Below are 22,069 nucleotides of genomic sequence, written 5' to 3' on the forward strand. Positions count from 1 at the left end.
CTGTATCATATGAGTTCCATAACGCTGATAACGTAACTAATTCGGAGCCTAAACCGAAACTTTGACGCAACTAATTCGGAACTTAAAATTTCGAGAACTGAAACCTTTCTCTTGGTGATGCCACACTGGATAACTGCGCACTTTCCTTCTACCTCTGTTTCCTTTAAGACGCTGCCTTCCGACTCTCTTCCTATAACAAGGGCATCAACAATGTAAATGTTCTTTAACGCACGATTAGAGTGCCAAATAAATTGTGGTTGCAAATGTCAATTGAAATAAAGATGAATACTTAATATGCCTCGACTGCCAAGTTTGCTGTTCATTACAGATTCAGCATTCTGCGCCATCAGTGCTTCTGTGTCAATATCGCAATGTCTTTTTTCATTACAAATATATATTTATCTTTCGAGTTTGGGAAAGGAGTGAGGGAAATAATCTTCTAGCAGCGGTGAAAGGGGTGGGTGGGGCAAAAAAATTTGATAACCCCTGAGCTATCGCATTCTATTTAGCACAGATTTTTATTAATTAGGTTTCAGTCTTTGGGGCAGAGAGAAGAAAAGTGTTTTGAGAATGCATTATTCCTTATTATGATTTCAAGATACAAAACAGTTTTGATTTCAGTTAAAGACAAATTTGCAATTTTCACTTGTTTATAAATGGTAAAGGAGCAAGTGCGTTTTATTTTAATTCCAGAAAGTCATTAATCGTAGTTATTACGTTTTCGTTTTCCAGCTGTGTTTGGAGAACGTAGTACTAAGATCTAACCTTTTCCGACTTTTAAGTTGCTTTTGATTCTTTTCTAATGCAGACTTGAGAGACTTTAAAATAATAATATTTTACATTTACATCTATGAAAGCCTGGAAACCCAGAGTAAAGAAGAATATTCCGATATTTTATTCAGGAAAGTTTTTATATAAAAAAATTAGTATGGGAAATATATGCATAGAAATATATAGCTACAAAAATTTTTTAAATGCACATAAGTACAATTTAATGTATCTTAACTAAATTTTCAAATTAGATTGCACTTTAACAAAAGTTGTGATAATGCTGTGGTGGTCGTTGTATTAGTAACATTAAATTTGCAGTTGAAGCGTTTCTGAAGAAATGCATAGCTGATTATGAATTATTTTCTACGAGTAATAAAATGTTAATCTTTTAGGCATTTACAAGTGAAATGCATCGTTGTCTGCCATATGGGGGACAGCCTCAACAACAATATAAACGGTTTCAGCACTCCTCCGAAAGCGAAGCGAATGTCACCAGATCTGCAGGTAACTCCCATTCATAAATAAATTAAAACAGTTTTCATAAACTTTATGCAGTCAACTCAAAATCGAACTTCATCGTGGCAAGGAAAGCAAGACTGTGTCTGTCTTTGGCAAGAACCTTGAGCTACATACAACTGACAATACGACTTCGCTCAGATCCTCCCCCCCCCCTTTTTGATGAAGAGCACGCCGGGGGATATGGGTCCGAGAGTCTCCCACCGCTCTTCCCCTACCATCAACCTCTCGAGAGGACTTCGGCTCGCCGCATATTTAGAGTGCCCCCATACCGCACAGACACTATTCATTTACAAACAACCATGACCTCTTCGGGATTCGAACCCAGGTCCTTCGGTACCTTAGTAGTACCCTAACCTACTATGAAGTTATTTTAAAGATTAAACTTTCGAAAATTCAAATTCAGTTGTTAATAATATTTTTCTGTTCATTATAACATGGGTTACTCCTCTCTCCTGCGTTTCGTTAACTGCCCTCGCACTGATTTTCAGTTAGCCATGGACGTCGTCCCTGCTTTTACTCTTGTGAAGTGGAAGTTGACTGTACATCTCTCCGTTTCTCTGTGTTATAGACTTCTTAAAAAAAAAAAAAAAAAAAAAAAAAAAAAAATATGATCGCATAATATTACAAGCAGCGTTCTTGCGTTCTTCTAATTAATTATAGAATGTTTTACTTCCGAAAGTTTTATGGTAAAAAAAAAGGACAGAGAATGTCTTATTTTGCTCTTTCATCAAAACACTATTAAGATATTCGATCCCAAATTTTACAATTTAAAATCAGATTTCTCCTTAAAATTTTATGATGAACCCATGAAATCAAGGCGTTAGAAAATGCAATAGAAGTGCAGTAAAAGCAATCTAAGATCGTTGATGTGCAAATTATAAGTAAACGCAGGATTCCTACTCCCCTGGAAGATTCCGAAAACTAAGTATTAAGTATATGTTAAGTATATGGAAAATTAAGAAAATGTAAAAGTAGTCAGGGAAAGTAAAAAAAAATGCAAACATTTGTTTCAGAAAAGTCAAAAATCAAAACTTTTTCCGAAAATTCTGGAACGTTAAAAACAGTACAGGTCAATTCTTTAAAATAATAAAAAACTCAAGTGTTTTAAATACTGTAATGTTTGTTTAATTACGGTAATCTTTGTTTCACTGCAGAAACTATTTTACCCGTGTCATGCGTGACTCAATTTTAACAAATTGTACCTTTCATTTCCACTTGCTTATGAGCTGTTGTTCATTCCTGTCATTATATATGTAATTGTTTTGTCAACCCTATTTTTAGAAGTATAACTGTCCTTCAAAAATAAGTAGTAGAATAATAAACTATTTTCAGAATGAACAGTTTTTCCAGAATTTGATATTCCTTTAAATAGCCTACCTACTTTCTATTCATGTTCGTATATTCATATGTGATTGTATCACATATTTTCTGTACATATTTCTTTCATTTAATTTAAAATAATAAGAAGAATAGTATAAAAACTGAATTAAACTTTTATAATATTCTTGTTTATTGCATGTTAAATAAACATATATAATTATTTATTTACTCATCTGACATTATGTTTGGTCATGAAAATAAGTCCATTTTGTCTCGGAAAATCTGGGAAATTAAAAGTTGAATATCAGAGGGAATGCTGAAATAAAATTCCAAAGATAAGAGGCGTAAATATAGAGGTAAAACATATTGATCAATGTTAAATAAATAAAAATATAATGTTATGTAAAAGTTAGAAAATAACATAGCAATTATTAATATTTTTACTATTTTTGCAAGGAATATACGATATGTATCTTTTATTGAAGGTTTAATGGAAGAACTTTATTCCTTAAATTTATAAAAAAGTAAGAAAAGAATTTAATCCCACTCTTTTTAGTAATGCAGTTCTATTACCTAATTTATTATTTATTATGGCAGATTCCTTGGCATCCAGATGTAGATAGCTGGTGGCACGAAGAAATGGCCGCGGCTTCTGTGACCTGCGAACCCGAATGGGTAGAATCTGAACACCCACTTTTTATCCTTTATACTAGGTAAGGTTTCAGTCTGAAATAGGGCGAATGCATAAGTGTTCAGAAATTAATTATTACATTATATACATTAATTTTCTAAATATTTCTTTTATAAGCATTTTTGACACACTCATTAGTGGATGTATAAATTTATAAAAAAATTTATTGAAAAAAGCTTTTTCTTTTCCCCCTTTTTTTTTCTTTTTTTTTAAACTGCATCTCGATCAATTTAAAATTTTTTTAAAAGGGTTATAGCTTTCTGAGTACATATTTTCTGGATACTGGTTGCGGGCAGCAATGTAGCCTGCTATCATGAGCATTTGGAGCCAAAAGAAATTATAAATCATGAACGATTTTTGTAGCTCTGAATAGACTAGTTGTCAGAGTTTCAGGTTATGGATTACTGACACCCCGGTCTTAAGCACTTCATAGCTCCATTGGCATGCTCCTAGAAAAACCTTGGAGTAAAGACAAAATCATCGAAGATGGAATTCAAGTATTTTATTCTTGATATTTTAGTCACTGTAACTAAAGATTACTTCCATCACTTTATTTAAATTCGTTACGTGCAATCCTTAGAAAAGACAGATGGAAAAATTCAAAATCTCAGATACTTGTGAACCAGAAAACTACCTGAACAATGAGAATGTTATATTGTTCAAGAAATTCTTTGAAATGGAATATAGTTAAAATTCTCCGTTACTATCATGAACGGTGCAAATCATGAAAAGGAAATATCATGAAAGTGTGCAAATGACTTTGATCCGGATACGAGATATTAGAAGTTTTCTTCTAAATAATAAAATCATTAGCCATCTAAACTAAATACATTTTATCGCGGTTTGTTTATGTAATGTTCAGAATATGGAAAGGAGGTGAAAGAGATTCAAAAATTTTGGATTATCTGAAATAATTTTTCATTGGTCTCTCATATGAATGTTTGTTGTTTCGTATTAATTAGGTTTGGTTTATTTGATTATGGCAAAGCACTCGAGGGCTGTCCGCCTACCGTATTAATTTGGTGACAAAATTTAACTGCTTAAAGCTTCAGCCCTTTTTGTTTCAAACACTCACACACGCACACAAAAAAGTAAGTAAATTGCAGGGTTTTCGATGAAGCTTTCCAGCTTATAATTTTAAACGTGCTTTCATACCGTTACTAAAAATTAAACAGAAACAGAAAGCCGTTGAAAAGGTTATCGATCTAAAAAGTACATGTTCGCTTTATCGCTATGAATCTCAAGTCACCGTAATTTTATCTCGAATCAATAAATAAGCTTATCTAAATGTGCCTGATAAGGAACGAAATTCGGGATATTACTCTACACCATTAACGTAAAGAGAAAAGGAGTGTAATGGAAAGTCTGTCGTAATGAGCTCACGAAAGTATCTCGTATGACTCAGAGCACATTAAAAAAAAAAAAAAGAAAAGAAAAAGACGATAAGAGAATATACTAAGAATTTTCAATGAAATGTAAAATTTTGTACTTGTCGCATGTAACTGAACATAACTTTTGCCGTTTAAGTAGGGTATTTTCGTTACGGATTTGCAGGAAAAAATTATTTAATAATTGTTTAAGTAACGTATCATAAATTTTCATTTTAAAAAGTCTGAATTTTTTTCCAAGATACAACAAACTTCACGTTTAATAGATTAATTTGTACAGTGCACTAGAAAAAAGGCAACAGGCTTTATTTCATTGAACTTTAATCCTAAGGATACATTTTCAGTTACAAACTATCTCAAAACAAACCTCGAAAGTTTCATAAAAGTATTTTCAACATAGGCTAGAAAGCGTCTCTGTGAAAATAAAACTTATCTTCTTTTTTCATTTGCTTATTGGAGTAAAAGTTAGAATCAGTACACCGAATAAATCACCGAAACGCACATACATTTATTTCGTTTATACGGATTCGAAAGCGGTTCCAATCGAATTACAAGTACAGTCATATGCAAAATTGAGAGAACTTGCACATTACTTTGAATTTCTGAAAAAAAAATGTCTTTTAATGGACAGATTTTTAGTGCAATTTGCTAAGAATATACATTTATAACAGGAAAAGAGATGTTCTATTCAAAAGTCACTTTATGTACGTATGATTATCAGTAAAGATCATAGGGCAGAAATGTCCCAAATCCACATTGTAATATCGACCAGAAAATGAGTCTAAACTGGAGTTTGGTTCCCTCTCACAGCCAGACAGGTCGCGCAGCATGACAGTGTTCTGGACAGGAAGCAGTTGAGGGGTCCCTGTAGCAGCCGATCGCACTTCTACAGTAAGGCAGTTTTCAACTTCGGGAGGGTTCTCGGAGGGAAATGGCGAGATGAAATGCCGTCCCAAGAGACCAATTTACAAGAGATCTGGCTGGCCAATCCGCGCATCGAATATCTTCACTTTCCAGGTAATCGTCGACAACCTGAGTCCTATGTGGACAAACGTTGTCGCCGATTAACAGAAACCCAAGACCAGCTGCACCGCTGAAAAGTCGACCATACGGCTCTAAGATCTCCTCTCTATGCCTCATAGTAGTCAAGGAGCCTTTGTCAAACACATGCAAGGTTGTGCAACCGTCCAACGTAATACCTGCCCAAACCATCATATTTCCATTATCGTAATGATCCTTTTCTATGATGAGGGATGGATGGTATAATGTTCCAGGTTCTCTCTAAAAACAAGTACGCCGAGAATCAGTGTCTGGACTGAATCTCTACTCATCTGTGAAAAGCACAGTTCTGCACTGTCCAAGGTGAATTTTGTCTGAACCATGCTAAACGCGTGCTCTTTTTTGTTGCAGTGAGCGAACCGCAAACAGCGGGTTCCAGAAAACAGCGCAAGCATCCAAATTGCACTATTTGACATTTCACTCAGCAACTTGTCTGTAGATTGAAAAGGAATTTGACAATAATTATATTTTCTTCTTTTTGCAGCGGTTCTACTGGTAAACCAAAAGGTGTTCTGCATTCGACTGCCGGATACATGATTTACGCTGCCACTACATTCCAGTTTGTATTCGCGCATCAATCCAGCGACGTCTATTTCTGCACTGCGGACATTGGTTGGATCACGGGGCACACATATGGCGTGTATGGACCGCTTCTTCAGGGAGCGACAAGTATTTTGGTGAGATGTGTATATTACAATGTGTTTTACATACTGAATGTGTATTTACATTAATGTAATAACTTCTGTGTTTTCATCATGCATTTAATTAGCTGTGGCCCTACTTTCCTCAACTAAACACAGCATTGCCTGTTTAAAAATCTAAAATTCTGTGACTAATTGGTGAAATCTGCCTTACCACAGTTATTAAATACTTTAGTCACACAGTGTGAATCGTTTTTAAAGTGCTATACATCGAATCAGGAAAACAAATAATTCTTCACAGCAGTTGAGAACATTTTTAGCAATCTAGTAGGTCCAACACGTCGGAGATATAGCATTACGTAAACCGGTTGACGAGGCTTTCGTGCTCATATCCTCTTCGTTTAAGGATGTAATAAACACAGTATGCTTTCAACTTTTTTTTATTATTTTCAAATTTATAGTGAAAATTGTAGTTGTGTTACATATTAACAAGCACTGACCATGAGAAATTTAAAAAAATTAAACTGCTTATTCAAATAAAATTTTAAATTATTTTTAAGCGTTTCATTTTTAAATTTACTACTTCGGTTTTAGATATTGTTATTTTTTCTCTAATTTTTCTGCATTTCTTGAGACTACTATATAGAGCTGCGTGTGAAATTTTGGATGCTTCTGTTATTAGATCTAATAATATATTTTTATATATTTCTAGTGAAAAAACGGTGAAATCTAATTAGTTCTTTGTTTAACTATCTAAAAAAAACTGCAGATGCTAATATTAATTTTTTGAATTTTTATCAAAAATGTAAAATAAGCATGTGTAATAAATTTAAAATCATTGTCCTTAACTGAAAAAAAATTGCTTTAGCATTTTTTTAAACGTGCATGTCAACAAAAAATAGACATGCAGCAAAATCAATGTGATCTTCAACTGAAAAATTGTCCAGTTTAACAGAAAATGTGTCTAAATTTCATGCACAGTTTCACCATGCATATAAATCAAAGAATGCCTAAAATATTTCATGCATCTAACTCCAAAATAAAAAACTCTACAATGTTTTAAAATGCTGAACTGTCAAAAATGCAAAATAAGTAAAACTTATTTTTATTAGTGTAAAATACCACTTCTTTGATGACACGTATTTATATTATGCTTTAACTAGGAATTGCAAACAGAACTTTAAAAAAAGTTATTATTAAACAAAAGTTTAAAGAAAGTTTTTGATAATTTAAAAAAATTTGTATTTTAAAATTTGTTACTACACTTTTAAATATTGACATTTTTGCTCTAAATTATTTTATGCATTCTTTGAGATGAGAAAAATGAGAAAAACCTAAATAGTAAATTTTTTAATAAATAATTACTAATGTTAATGTTAATTCCACGCATGATTTTATTAAAATTATCGTAATAAACACGTATAAAAATTAAAACCTCCACCTTAATTGCAAAAAAACCTTAATATTTTTAAAACGTAAATGTCAACAAAATATGAGCATCGAGAAAAATTTTATTATCATTTTTTATTTATCATTTAGCTTTTATTTATAAAATGAACAGTTTAATAACAAACCTTTCTATATTTTACTTCTCTTTAATCGTCACATTTCTTCACTCCTGATTTTCAACTAAAAGAAATAAAATAATTTTATAAGGTATTTTCTTCCTCCATTCTGCATGCCTTCGTGGTGTAATGGGTAGCACACTCGGCGCGTATTCGAGATATCCGAGGTTCGAACATCGGATATCTCGAATCCCGGTGAGGGCATTGCTCAATTTTCACTTCTCTTGCTTCAAAATAACCTGTTGTCTCTAGAATTTAATATTCCATTAGACTAGATTCGGTAGCAGATTTCAGCCATTTAAAGGGATTATCTCTTTAAAAAACTTTAAAGACCTACTGGCAAATGTCTGTTTTTTAAAAAGACAAACTCTTTTATATCTTTAAATATTTTCTCTTTGTTTGCAGTTTAAGGACACTATCTCTTTAAATTGCTGACACTAAATATAAAAACTTCTGGGACATTATGCTCATTATCTGAAGTATCATTTGTCCATTTGTACCTTGTCAACAAAAATTACTGGTATGCTATTTTCATGTTTGATTTGAACAAACTGCTTTTTCTGATAACATGTAGATACAATAGACTATTTGTTGGAAATCAAAATTCATAATTGCCTTGCCAAGCGATGAAGGAAAGAACGGGACTCCTCAACTCTTTTACTTAATTTCTTATTATAAAAACAATTGAACGTTATGTATCAGGCTAGATCTACTTTGCTACCGTTAAGCTTAATATTAGGTTTCCGAAGCAGCAGGGCATTCTAGTCTCTAGTTTTTTTCAAGCTACTAAATTCTTACTCAGTTTTCAGCTAACCTGTTAATTAGGAAGAGAAAAACGGATTTATCTTAATATATATTGAAAGCATTTCTGGAGCGAATGTGACGTATTTGAAAATTAGCGGAACAAATGAGAGTCAAAATTAAAAATAAGATTGGCAAATTTAAGTAAATGTATAGTTTTGCTGTTTATCTAAATAAGTTACATTAACATTAAGCAAAGTCTTGTTGCCACGCAATGCTATTTGAATCTCCTTTAAGAAGTTTCCTGCTAGAGAAGCGCTAGTTTTAAGTGCCATCAAAACATTAATTTCTGCATTAGCTGCTAAGTCATTCTAAATACCCTCCATGTGCTAAACTTCCTCTTGATGAAAAATGGTCCGGGAACCCAAATTGTGGAACCGTGTCAGCTTGTTTGTTTTTCAAATAAGTCTAATCTTCGTTTCCTTTAAGTTCTGTTCTGCGTTTATGCTTCGATCGTAACGTTTGCATAATGACTAGAATGCTTTTGGAAGAGTTTCAGTTAAAGTGTATCTAGCACTTCTAGGAAGTCAACGGGTTTAATTTACGGCTACGAATTCAGACATGAAGCAATTAAGTCTCAAAATAGTCTCAGAATTAATACGGAGACCGGGAGGACAAAAAAACCAATGTTGATAACATTTCTGACATAAATGTAATTGTTCAAAAAGAATTCGTCCCTTCAGGCCAGGGAACCATTGAGACATTTTAATTTGATGTTTTGAAGCAACTGAGATCGCCAATTGTCGTAAGAGATACTACCATTGCAATGATGGAATCTGGTTGTTCCACCACAATAGCGCACTAAGCTATAGTACTTTCAGAGACAGAAACTAAACTTATTGTCCTTCTTAATCTTTTTACCCCCTAGATTTAGTACACAGAGACTTCTTTTGCTTCCAAAGCTGGAATCTAAATTAAAAAGTCACCGCTTTGATCCCGTATGGAACATTCAGCTCGAATCGGACAGCATGTTGGATAAATTTCGGTTCAAATGCTTTTAAAGAGCATATCACTTATAGTGCAAATGCAGCATCGATGCACAAATGAAAAAAAAAGAACTGTGAGTATTTGAAGAGGAAGTCGATCAGATTTAATTAGGACAATTATTTAACTTTGTCGTCTCAGAAAAATCACAAAACAATTTTACTTTTATTTGATGGGATCTTTGCCATTCTCAGGAAAATAAATTAGAAGTTCGAAAGCATTAGAAATGCGTCATACTGTGTAGACAAACTGCATAAATATATATAAAAAAATCATTGTTTCAGTATCATTTTATTCACAAAAATAAATCTACTACTTGCTGTTTTAGAACGAAATAACATTAAAAATAGAAAGAAATACCATTTCTTCAATTATTTTGTGTGCTTAACTATGCGATCACACAGTATTCAAAAGTCTTTTCAAATTTTCATTTTGAATTGCGGAACATCTAAAGGCGTTTTATAAGGAAAAAAAGGCGTTTTAAAGGCCCAGGATTCCGCGGAACATAATTTGATGAACACTGAATTGATGTATGTTTTCAAAATTTGGCTGGTTTTAAAGGCCCAGGATTCCGCGGAACATAATTTGATGAACACTGAATTGATGTATGTTTTCAAAATTTGGCTGGTTTTAAAGGCCCAGGATTCCGCGGAACATAATTTGATGAACACTGAATTGATGTATGTTTTCAAAATTTGGCTGGTTTTAAAGGCCCAGGATTCCGCGGAACATAATTTGATGAACACTGAATTGATGTATGTTTTCAAAATTTGGCTGGTTTTAAAGGCCCAGGATTCCGCGGAACATAATTTGATGAACACTGAATTGATGTATGTTTTCAAAATTTGGCTGGTTTTAAAGGCCCAGGATTCCGCGGAACATAATTTGATGAACACTGAATTGATGTATGTTTTCAAAATTTGGCTGGTTTTAAAGGCCCAGGATTCCGCGGAACATAATTTGATGAACACTGAATTGATATATGTTTTCAAAATTTGCCTGATGGTCTTCAATTTCTTCATTGGTACTCTAGTAAAAGTGACAAATGAAATCGAAAATTTTCTTATCCTATTTACTACCTCTATCTTACATCTGCTGCCAAGTCATTTTACGTGTTTAGCATCTCTTCATGATAAATTTCATTGCAGAATTTAATCATATGATACTGTGAATCTTCATTTTTAAAACTCAAAATTAAGCTTCTTTGTATTCGTTTTTTCTTAGTTTCAAGGCATTCCTACGCATCCTGATCCAGGTAGATATTGGTCTATCGTTGAATACTATAGCGTGAGTAAATTTTACACAGCTCCTACAGCTATCCGAGCGCTTATGAAATATGGAGAATCATACGTCAAAAAGTAAGTTATTTAATATAAACTTGCTGAAATAGTCCGAAAAGTTTTATTTTATAATTAATAAACTAATACATGCATTAATTTCTGTAAGTAAGTAAATGCTGAGCTGACATAATAAATTATTCTAGAAATGCCTTTTATTAATGACATTAATAGTGCAAATGTTTATAAAAATTAACAATTAGCCGTATTATTATATAACACAAACATGGTAATTTTCAATTACTTTATGACTTATATTAATACACTGTTAGACATTAAAGCCGCAGTATCAACAAGGGCAAAAGAAGACATAATTATGATTATTTTACAGATTTCTTATTACCCAATAACGAAATTATTAAATTTCAGGGCAATGTCGTACAGACGTTGTAATATTGCAGTCCTGACAACAATTCGTTCTATAGTCGTTCTATTATAGGTGCAGACAGTCTTTGTCATGTTACTGTATATGATATCACAAACCAGATTGGAGAATTTATGGAAAAACTCTGGTGAACGTGCCGATCAAGCTGAAACATAAGGGGTCATTCTCACGAGGGCTTTGCTGTCATACGTGGCATAGGCTAAGCTTCGTTGCTAGGCAGCCAGACCTTGCTACGTTACAAGTAACCACTGAAAGGCTTTTGTTTAAATATTTTAACTATTTATGTCAGCCTGGTATAAGAAGCAACCAATCGCAACTGCACATTTACGCGGTTTTACTTTCCGTGATAGGCTACAGTTTAAATTCTGTTCCACAAATGGGAAAGGACTTAATGACATTTGTGCCTTAGGAGTGTGAGAATAATGACGACTAAGTCATCATCTGAATGCTCCTTTACCTAGGTTGAAATATCGGATGTTGAGCACGACGTATGACCGCAATTTTTTTAAATGAAAGTTGATTGCAAAATGAACAAAAATAAATTTCCACAATAAACATTTCAAAATTAACCTAGAAATAATTCTAGATAATAATCTATTCTAGAAACAACTCTAGATAATAATCTATTCTAGAAATAATTCTAGATAATAATCTATTTCTTGATAATAATCTAGAAAAATCATAAAACTTAAAGGTGCTTTTTAAAGATTTGCCTTTCATGTAGTAACGTGTATTTTGAATACATGTTCCATACATTTAAATGTATTTATATATTTCAAATTAATAGTAAAAAAGAATTGAAGTTGATGAATTATTATGAAAATTAGTTTTCAATTATTTTAATGGAGTTTGGTTAACAATATTTCTTACAATAACTTTTACAAAATCAGAAATTAGCTGAGCTAATTAAAAAAAATCGCGGGCTTCAGTTCTTAAATCTAGCACCTTTTGCGTGTACTACCAACCATTTGCTTAAATTCTTGAGCTTGCCACCACACTCCTATTGCTGCGATATAAAAGACTCAGCAATGTTTAAAATGCTCTTTGATTGTTGTAGGTGTTAGCGGGCCGACTGCCATTTCACTGGTATCGAACTGGATTCCCGAAAGAACGTGGATGTTTGTAAGTGTAAAATGTTTTTGCAAGAACAGGCCTTTAAGAGTTATCGTTTGAAATTCTCCTCTCGAGAATTTGGTAATGATAAAAATAAGACATTTAGAATACGTCTCGGCCCTAGAGTAGTCTCGATCAAAATTGGAATAGAGCTGGACAAAGTGGGTACTATAACTTACAAAATGCCCAAGACCTTGACCAACCATAGACAGTTTACTGTTTCTCTTTCTGTGATGAATTTATCCAACTGACGTGTGAATCTGATCCGAAGTCAGAAGGAAATTTAAAAACAAGAAAAAATGTCTCGGAATATTTGTGTAGTTGTAGATTCATTAAGTTTATATCCGAGGAGGAATCAAGAACAAACCAACAATAGCAACTTCCTCTCAGGGAATCGAATTCCGGACTTCCTGATTGCCAACGAACGTACCTCCAATTACATTACGAAGGCATGAAATAAGGAAGCAGAAAACTCCGTATATCTCCCTCACACAAACACACACTTAAAGTGCGACTGGGAGGGAGAGGATTCATTTTCAAAATTCAGGTAGTGACGAATTATCGCCCCAAAATAACTTAATCCGAATGCCACTTATAGATTCATTAGATTTTTATCGGAGCCGGAAAAAGGAAAACTCAGTAATGCCCTCGCCGGGATTAGATTTTGGACCTTCCGATTCCTAGCCAGCTTCCAGTTACACTCCAAAAGCACGCAATAAGGAGAAACGTTGCAGGCATTCAACGTAATATTTTAGCTTTAATTATGTGTAAAAACTCTGGTTCATTATAGCATTTGCGAAGAATATTTACTCCTTCATTACGTGGAGATATTTATTGCTGAAACTTCAGAGTAGTTTTTCCAGTAAATTCACAGTCTAATTTTATACTCCTGGCTCGTTTCAAAGCTTTCCCACTACTTTAAATCTTCCAGTTTCCATTTATAGTCCTTCTAATTTACACATGGCGAATGCATTCTAAATTGCAGCAAAGTTCTTTTATCTATCTTCGCCGTAAATCCACTGTTCTAACTATGAATAACGACATGCACTTAATTTTTTCACTTTTTTTTAATCATTTACATGGAGCCCTGAAGAGCACATCACAACTGAATTCCAGAAATTACAGAGCTGTAAAACGAAAGCTATAGGCTGAAATGTAAATGAGTTTTGAACACTACGTGTCAGTCTAGAGGCATATGCGCAATTAATGATTGCAAATTGAAAACATATCAGATATCAGGACTTGCCGACTGCGGAAGTTAACAAATTGCAACATGTGCTTAAAGATGACATCAGAAAAGCCGCTATGCTAACTGAAATCTACTGTGATAAAAAAAAGTTTCAAGAAGAAAATCTGAACGGGCAGCTTATTTAATCAATTAGTGTATCCAAATTGAGAATTTTAGAGAAGTGTGACATAATAGCAAAACTTCAATTCGCAACATCGAATTAGGAATATTGTTTTGGTTTGGGATGGCAGTTTTAAACGTATTTTCTCGCTTCATTATGAGAAGATGTATTTCATTTCTTTTCGATTTCAGGTACAATCTTGAATCTCTGCAAGTATTAGGATCCGTGGGAGAACCAATCAATCCAGAAGCTTGGCAGTGGTACCATAAGATCGTAGGTGGTGGAAATTGCTCCATTGTGGACACCTTTTGGCAGTCTGAAACGGTGAGAATTTAATTTCATATCTAAAATTTGTTACATTAAAATGAGCTTAAAATAAACAAAATTCAATTTTAAATCAGACTGCCATTCTAATAAATATCAAATTGGATGGATGCTCTCAAACTTCAATTTCAAGTTACTTTCATTTCTTCAAATAAAATATGTGGTTTATTCTGAAAGTATTTTAATCAATCAAACTGACAAAACTTTGAGATTGCATTTAGGAAACATAAATGTTATTTCAGGGAAAAAGAGACTGTTACATTTCTGTCAGAAATCATTTTTGATATTTCAGCCTTCCTTTTAACTCATTTTCTATACAAATCATCCCAGCCCCCCCAACAAGAAAACAAGAATTTTTTTATTTATTTAGTAAATTTCTAGTAAGCTGCCCAATTCTCAAACGAATCAAATAAACATAAACGGTAAAAAAATACATGCCAGTCAGAAGGGCGAGAACTTTTGAACTTCGAACGCATGGCGCTTTGGACTTGTTGCAGAAACAGTATTCACCCACGCTTGTCGTATATCTTGCCAGAACAGAAATCACGTAAAAGCGTTGCCGGTGTAGCGAGGAGCAAATACTGCCGAGTGCAAGATGTGCGCGTGCAAAGTTTCTTTAGGATACGTTTAGGAATATGAAGTGACACACAATTGTACTTATAATACTGTCTGAAGTAATACATGTAAACGATTCACAATATATATTGCAGAAAATACCGTTTCTGTAAGACATTCATTCAGGAAAAGTTCCTTAAGATGAATAAGAAAAAAAAAACACATTTAAATATTAAAAAAAATATATAAAATAGAAAATTAACAGTTGCAACTAATTACGTTTTCGTTCAAAAAGTCAAGGCGTTCCATGATTACTTGTATTTTCCTCATTCTAGAGTTAGTTCGTTTCGACCCCTCAAAGAGAGATTGAGTTTTTCTTGGGACGTTTTTAGCCAGGTCTTTGATTCCTTGTCGTCTGCTAAGGTTTGTTCACTTCGAATTTGCTGTTGAGGTTTAGCAATAGAAGCACCATCTAGAGCTGGAAAATGCTCATCATTTTTTGGTACAGGTTCTGGAACTTTTTTTTAATATTTTCAGAGTAACCGTGGGCAAACTCCATAGCAGACTACGTGGTCCCGTCAATAGAGAACACACTTCTCGGGAATATTTTTGTCTTCCCTACAAATATTAGCCAGGTGATTCTGAGCACATCTAGGAGAGTGAGCCGCCCATAACGCTGACAGTTAAAGGCATTGAATAGGGCTTTTGTTTATTTTAAAAGGTTTTGCATAAATAGATAAGTTCATTAGGTTAGTTAAGCTATAGGTTAACATTTCTTTTTATTTCGTACAGTCTCAACGAAACATATAGGAAGAGGCTTAATTCTCTTCTCCGACCTTTCTTCGGTAACTGACGAAAGAGTTTTTACTGGAATTTTTTTTCTAGTAGTACCTGTTGGATATGTGCAGAGTTTGTGCCTTTCGCGTGTTTTTTATGACATAGTTAAGTATTTTCGCTAATACAAATTTTGAGTGAAAAGCAATTTATATAGTAAAATTTATAAATTACTTGAGTAAATGTCCCCCGCCACCTTCGCTTTTATGCATGTTAATTCAAAACTATTTGTATAAAAATTAAACAGTGGCAATCTTAATTGGAATTATGAAATCAAACTCAGAGTAATTGAAATAAAGATTAGAAAATTAAAAATTCAGAATGAGTTCTTTGGTACTCTACTTTGGTTCTAAATCCCATCGCTTCACGGAACTATTTGGCCTAACTTAATTTGCCAGTTTGGCATAACCATTCTTACTTGAGTAAAAGACGAAGCACCTTCATATTTATTAATTATTGTTCATTGAACGGGAGTTGGTTTGTTCCCCTTAAAAAGTCAACTAATTTCCTATCAATAGCGATAATTACTTGCTTTTAATTTAATTTGTTTTTCAAAGTTTGAAATTTTGTTATTCATAATTTAATTCAAGTCCCCGTAAAACATTTTTAATAATTTACATTCAAGTTACTTTAAAACACAATTTTCGAAATTAAACTTTCTACATATGGGTTCACTCTTTTTTGATACTTCTACTAAATTTATATTAGGAGATAATATAATCAATATTTCTTTAGTAAATATATATAATAATAATATATATAATATATGTGTGTGTTGAGACTAGGCAATAAATTTAAATAACCATTAAACGAATTTAAATAATAAATAATTAATATTAAATAAAGATTAAACGAAGATAGATCAACTAAAATATAACTCAAACTTTGCGCAGCAATGGGCAATAATGTTAACAAAACATGTTAACTCAAGAAATTAATCGAAAAGTTCACTGTGCAAAATATTTCGGGTAAAAGCATTGTTAAATATTATTAAACACTAATGTGATACACACGTAATGTAACTAAATGTAAACTTCGGAGCAGAAAAATTCTCCTTTGCTTTAACCAAAATGTATAATAATAATAAACTGCGACACAGTCAGTGTTAAACAACGAACACTCACCTTTTTCCCGAGATAATGGAAAATTTGTCCATACTTTCACGTTGCGGAAGGAAATGAGGGAAAAGGAGAAACCCTTTCAAAGCTGACTGCGTCTACGTACCCACATTCGCCAGTTCTAATATAAGATACCTACTTCGAAGTACTTTACATTCATTAAAATGCATAGAAGGTTTCATTCTATCGCCTATGATATCATTATTTTTATACATGACATCATTACATCACAGCTAAAATCGGAGTGAGTGGCATGTCACCATTCACTAGTGTTGGACAACTATTTTCGAGATATGAAGTTAATTCGCCTTTTGCACGCGTCATTTAATTGATGTTAATGAAACTAGATGCGGATATTTTACCATAACTTTTATCTTTAGGTCATGTTCAAAATTAATGTTAAAAGTAGAATAATTTTTTGCACTCCTTTAAAATTTCATTATTATCAGCTTGATGACAGAAATTAATTAACTTAATTTAATAATGGATTTTTCCCTTCATTGTTTTTATTACTTCCTTGTACGAAGTAAAATGGAAGTATTGTAATCGCAAAAAGTTTCAGGCAGCATATTTCAACGAAAATATCCATTTTTACCGCTTTCGAACGCAATTTAACGATGTTTTTGCGTGATATCTGTACGTAAGGACAGAATAAAATACTCTTTTCCTCCAAAAATTTATAAAACTGCTTTAAAATGAATTCTGATGAGAATTTTTCGTGGCGTCTGTACGAACGTATGCACGTACATACGTACTTACGTATCTCGCATAACTCAAAAACGAATAGCCTCAGAACATTGAAATTTTGTATATAGGACTGCTATAACATGTAGATGTGCACCTCGTATTTTGGTTGCAATCAGCCGCACTAAACGTATATAAATATATTTATATATACCGTAATTTCCGGAAGAAACGCCACGGCGTTTACGTGTTTAAAACTTAAATTTTCAGCGGGTGCGGCGTTTCTACCCATGCGGCGTTTAGGTGCACTGAAAATAAAATATTTCCTACGATGGTCATTGTACATAGTTTGGATGGCCTTGTCATTGTGCATAGACTGGTGCTGTTCCCACACAAAAGACCACTCAGTTGCTTTTTGCGAACGTTATTTTGTTTACATTCTTTCCCTTGAACGGACCTACATGCCTTATTCACCCTAAACGAGATCTCAGAACAATAACATTCTTCCCCCTTTCAAATCAACATTCTCATCAGTTTGAATAGTCTCTCTCCTCTGCGATTCGATGAATCTTCCATTGCAGAAAAGGCAGGGTGGGGGGAGGAATCCCATCCTCTCCCCCCCTGCCTTTTCTGCATTTTTTTTCAAAGGCGGACACGACTCCACCTGCCTCGCAATAACGAACTCTGACGTATTTCTCCTTTAGCATGAATGGATTTTTCTTGGCATTCTGCCAAATATAGATCCCATCAGTTTGAGTACAAGTACTTGTTGGATAGTTTTTAAGTAAGAAGGGAGCGTAAAATTTTTGAAAATGTCTCTAAACGGCACAGAAGCTATACATTTCTTACCTTTAATTTATTTTTGAGTTATGGTTTCATTTCATGCATTTTTCTTAAATGGTATGTCATATATCAGGACTTAGGTTGAGTTTTTGCATCTATACGGCCCACGACGATGTCACGCGCAATTTAATCTGTTGTGGCGTTTACGCTGATGCGGTGTTTCTGTGTAATTTTAATTTTTTTCCTGCCATTTTGCTCGAGTGCGGCGTTTACGCTGATGCGGCCTTTCTTCCGGAAATTATGGTATATCCAACTCTGTACTCGGCTCAGTGATCTCAGTTTCTTTACTCTTATGTGTTTGTAAATTGTACATTTTTTGCTTTAAAAATGATTGAATTATATTGTTCTTATCTTCCGGTTAAGGTTATTATGCCTTTAGTACATCTGTAGGCAATATTTTTAGAATTATCAACAATTTTAAAGTTGTTTAAGTGCCGCTAAGCCTAATAATTTTTTTATGGCGGCCATTGCTTGTTTACATTTGAAATAGCAGGATAGTGGATTTGTTGGCAATCTAGAGAAACTTAGCTTCAACAACAAAGATAACGCCTTCATTTATTATTGAGAATTAAATCATACTTAATCCTATCTGGAATTATTTCAAGGAAATAAGTGTTTAAGATTTACTTCGTAATTTTTAATACAGATATTTTGAGTTTTTATGTATTTTTGCCTAGTCGCGAAGTGAGAACTGAATTAATTGAATGAAAAATACTCAATCGTCTGTGAAAAACGGTTTCTTTTCTGTTTTGTTTGCCTAATTTCTTTTATACATCGTTCTAGCTTTATTATAGTATTTGAATAGATTATGTGGCAACGATTCGATAATTCTTTAAATGATATAAATTTTGTGCATTCTGAGTTATAATATGAACGAAATATAATACTGTTAAGTGAACCTAGCCAGAGTGTCGCTGTGGTAAACAAATAGAGTGAATTTTAAAGAATGCATTTATTCTATTGTGGTTTATGCGCTCTCGGCGAAGTAGATTTAATTCAATCCAATAAGTTTAAATGAAATGCAAGAAAAAATGCGTATAATATGCTGTCGTCTTCCATTCACTTCGATTTCACTCATATCCGTGGCACACCATATACAGCAATGACATAACTACTGAAGGCACAGAAGGACTCTTTAGATTGTCTTGAAATGAGTATACCACATCATATCAAGAGAAGTATGGCATTTGAAGACTAAATTTTGTCTAGGCTTTAAGCCTAGACATATTACTCTCATATCTTTTATTATTTGCATTTAGTTATTTAATTCATTAAGAAAATCATTCTAGGTTTATCTACCTCACGAGGTATGCCTTAGTAAATACGTACGATCCGCTGCGATATGTTTACGATGAAAATTCGGTGTTCAATTCAAAATGATTTAATTTCCGTTCAGATTTGTTCCCACTGACAATTTTAGGTTTTGATTTTCAAATTTAAATTATTATTCTCTGTCCGTATGCAAATACATTAGCACTTATGTAAGAAAGATATGACAGCGAACAAATTTGAAAAAGTTTTATTTTAAGAACTACTGTTTTAGAGTAGAAATCAGAAATAACCAAATTAGAATATTGTAAATCAAAATTAGAATTTTGATATATATATATATATATATATATTTACTTTACACATATTTACCGCTTTGTCACATTATGAAAACAACAAATATGGTATTGCTTTCACTTCTGAAATTCTGTGCAACAGTGTACACAGAGGTAACAACTATCGCTGTCACTAAACTGTCAGATGTAAATGACATTTTCGATTATATTGGGAGAGTCATGCGATTTTATCAAGTTAGTGGTTCAACTTTAAACCTGTGACGTAACAGATTTTTGATGACACAGCAGTCACTTTATCTTCTAGTTTAAGAAATAACGATAAGCATTTAAGTTGCTTTTAGTATCTCGTAAAAGAAACATTGATATAATTCCAGAAAGATAGAATAATATTCCAAAGAAGGTAATGTATTGAACAAAGTTACGGTTCATATGGTAGCTTGATTAAACAGTTATTAAAGTATTAGAATAATTGATTTCTCGGTTGTGATACAAGAAGGTTAATACACTTCTGTGTAATAATATTCAGAGGGTTTCCTATGTGAGAGAGTGTATTTTCTTCATGGTGTTATAGAAAATTAAGAAAGTTTTACATTTTATATTTTTATGTAATAGAGATCTTTATTTAGCAAAATAATGAAGGAAAAATAATTTTCTATTCCTCCTCAGCAGTTTCCTTTTAATGCAATAATTCAAGAACTCTAGCTATTTTTTTAATTTAACTGTAGTAACCAAATAACCTATATCAAGTTTCAGTAAATTTGTATTTATAGCGCGTTTCGAATATCTGTTATTATAATTTAAATTTAGCGCATGCAAATATATATTCGAAGCAGTATCGTATAGTAGAGGGAACATTATGGGACATTTCGATGCTTAGACATGATGATCTGTTCCATTCACATGTGACAAAAAATCTATTGGCGTAAGAATTTTAATTTGAGAATGCATGAATAGTAGTGATGGCATTGACCTGTACATAATCAAAAATAAAATAAAAGGCAGTAAGGTGACGGAAAAAAAATCATTTGGTCTTTTTTATATCTTATTTTGATGCAGTCGAAAATTCTTTTGTTGTCGTCTACATCAAGCAAGTCAAACTCGTAGCCCACGGTTCACTCCGAGAAAATGACAAATCATTGGAATTAATAAAAATTAACAAAAGAGAGTCTGGTTTATGTGATATGTGGATCGAGAAGCTTCGGCGTCTGTATACAGAATTCGAAGAAAATTTCCACAATATCATATCTACAGAGGATAAAAGCTCTTCCTGTTTTTTGTCCATTTTTCAACGCACGTTTAGAAGTGCCACTCCATTTACAGACAGAATATTCATAGAAATTCGGCACGATTCAACTATATATATCCACGAATTTTACAAACATTTGCCTGAGCGTTTTCCGAATTTCCGCAAATTGGCATCGTTTTTCCTTAAATGATGCTCGATAATGCGTATCAGTGGAAACGACTTTGCATGCTTTATTACCAAAGGAAGAAGTCCTCAGCGAGATTCAGGTTAACAAATATTCATCTGGTTTCTGTTAGCCAATTCCAGCAGCATGTCTCCAAACATCCGAAAGTTGGTTGCAGGAAAAAGTTATGGGTATCGAGAAAAGATACCAGATAAAGAGGAGAGAAGGATATCGATACCAGATATCAGAAAAGAAATAAGAGTATCAGTCTACCACCTGGATATTCTTACTTTCCTTCCATTTTTTTAAGAGAACTTTTTCCTCTTGCTTTTCGCGCTATTCTGCACTGATGACTATTTAGCCCACTTTAGACACTGAGATTGACATGCCTGGTCTTAAACGTTGGCAGAAGGCATAAATAATTACAAATATGCTAGAAAATTATATTATTTAACATATAACCAGCGAGCAAAATGCATTTAAATCCAACTACAGATGCTTGGGACATAAACCACAAGTTGCTGATAGTCAACCATATCCACGGCGGCCATCTTAATTATAACGTGCTCTTCTAAATGTGAATAAGTATATCGTTAGATTATAATTTTATTTTACCTGTGACAGACAAGTGGGATGTGATTATAAGAGTTTATTATAACTTGAGTCATTATGCAAAAATAAATCACGAATATTATCTGGCGATAGTGTGTTACTTTAAAAACTTCAACATCATATCAAGCCTCCTTTTTACTATCATAAAGTGTATCAATATCATTCCACAGCGGAGGTTTAAGGTATTTTAGCGAATTAGATG

General features: G+C 33.1%; 1 protein-coding gene across 1 annotated transcript in view; it reads left to right on the forward strand.

The window, feature by feature from the left end:
* Positions 1 to 22,069, forward strand: part of LOC118205469 (acetyl-coenzyme A synthetase, cytoplasmic-like) — a 68,497-nt gene that overhangs the window by 25,753 nt on the left and 20,675 nt on the right. The window contains exons 6-10 of the mRNA XM_035377756.2: positions 1,164 to 1,275; positions 3,208 to 3,323; positions 6,233 to 6,425; positions 10,964 to 11,097; positions 14,115 to 14,247. Coding sequence (XP_035233647.1) covers positions 1,164 to 1,275; positions 3,208 to 3,323; positions 6,233 to 6,425; positions 10,964 to 11,097; positions 14,115 to 14,247 — 688 coding nt within the window. The remainder of the gene's footprint in view (positions 1 to 1,163; positions 1,276 to 3,207; positions 3,324 to 6,232; positions 6,426 to 10,963; positions 11,098 to 14,114; positions 14,248 to 22,069) is intronic.

This window comes from Stegodyphus dumicola, chromosome 2, assembly GCF_044657685.1.
Source record: "Stegodyphus dumicola isolate Sdum_Otavi_A_Nest chromosome 2, ASM4465768v1".
In the NCBI taxonomy this organism is placed as follows: domain Eukaryota; kingdom Metazoa; phylum Arthropoda; class Arachnida; order Araneae; family Eresidae; genus Stegodyphus; species Stegodyphus dumicola.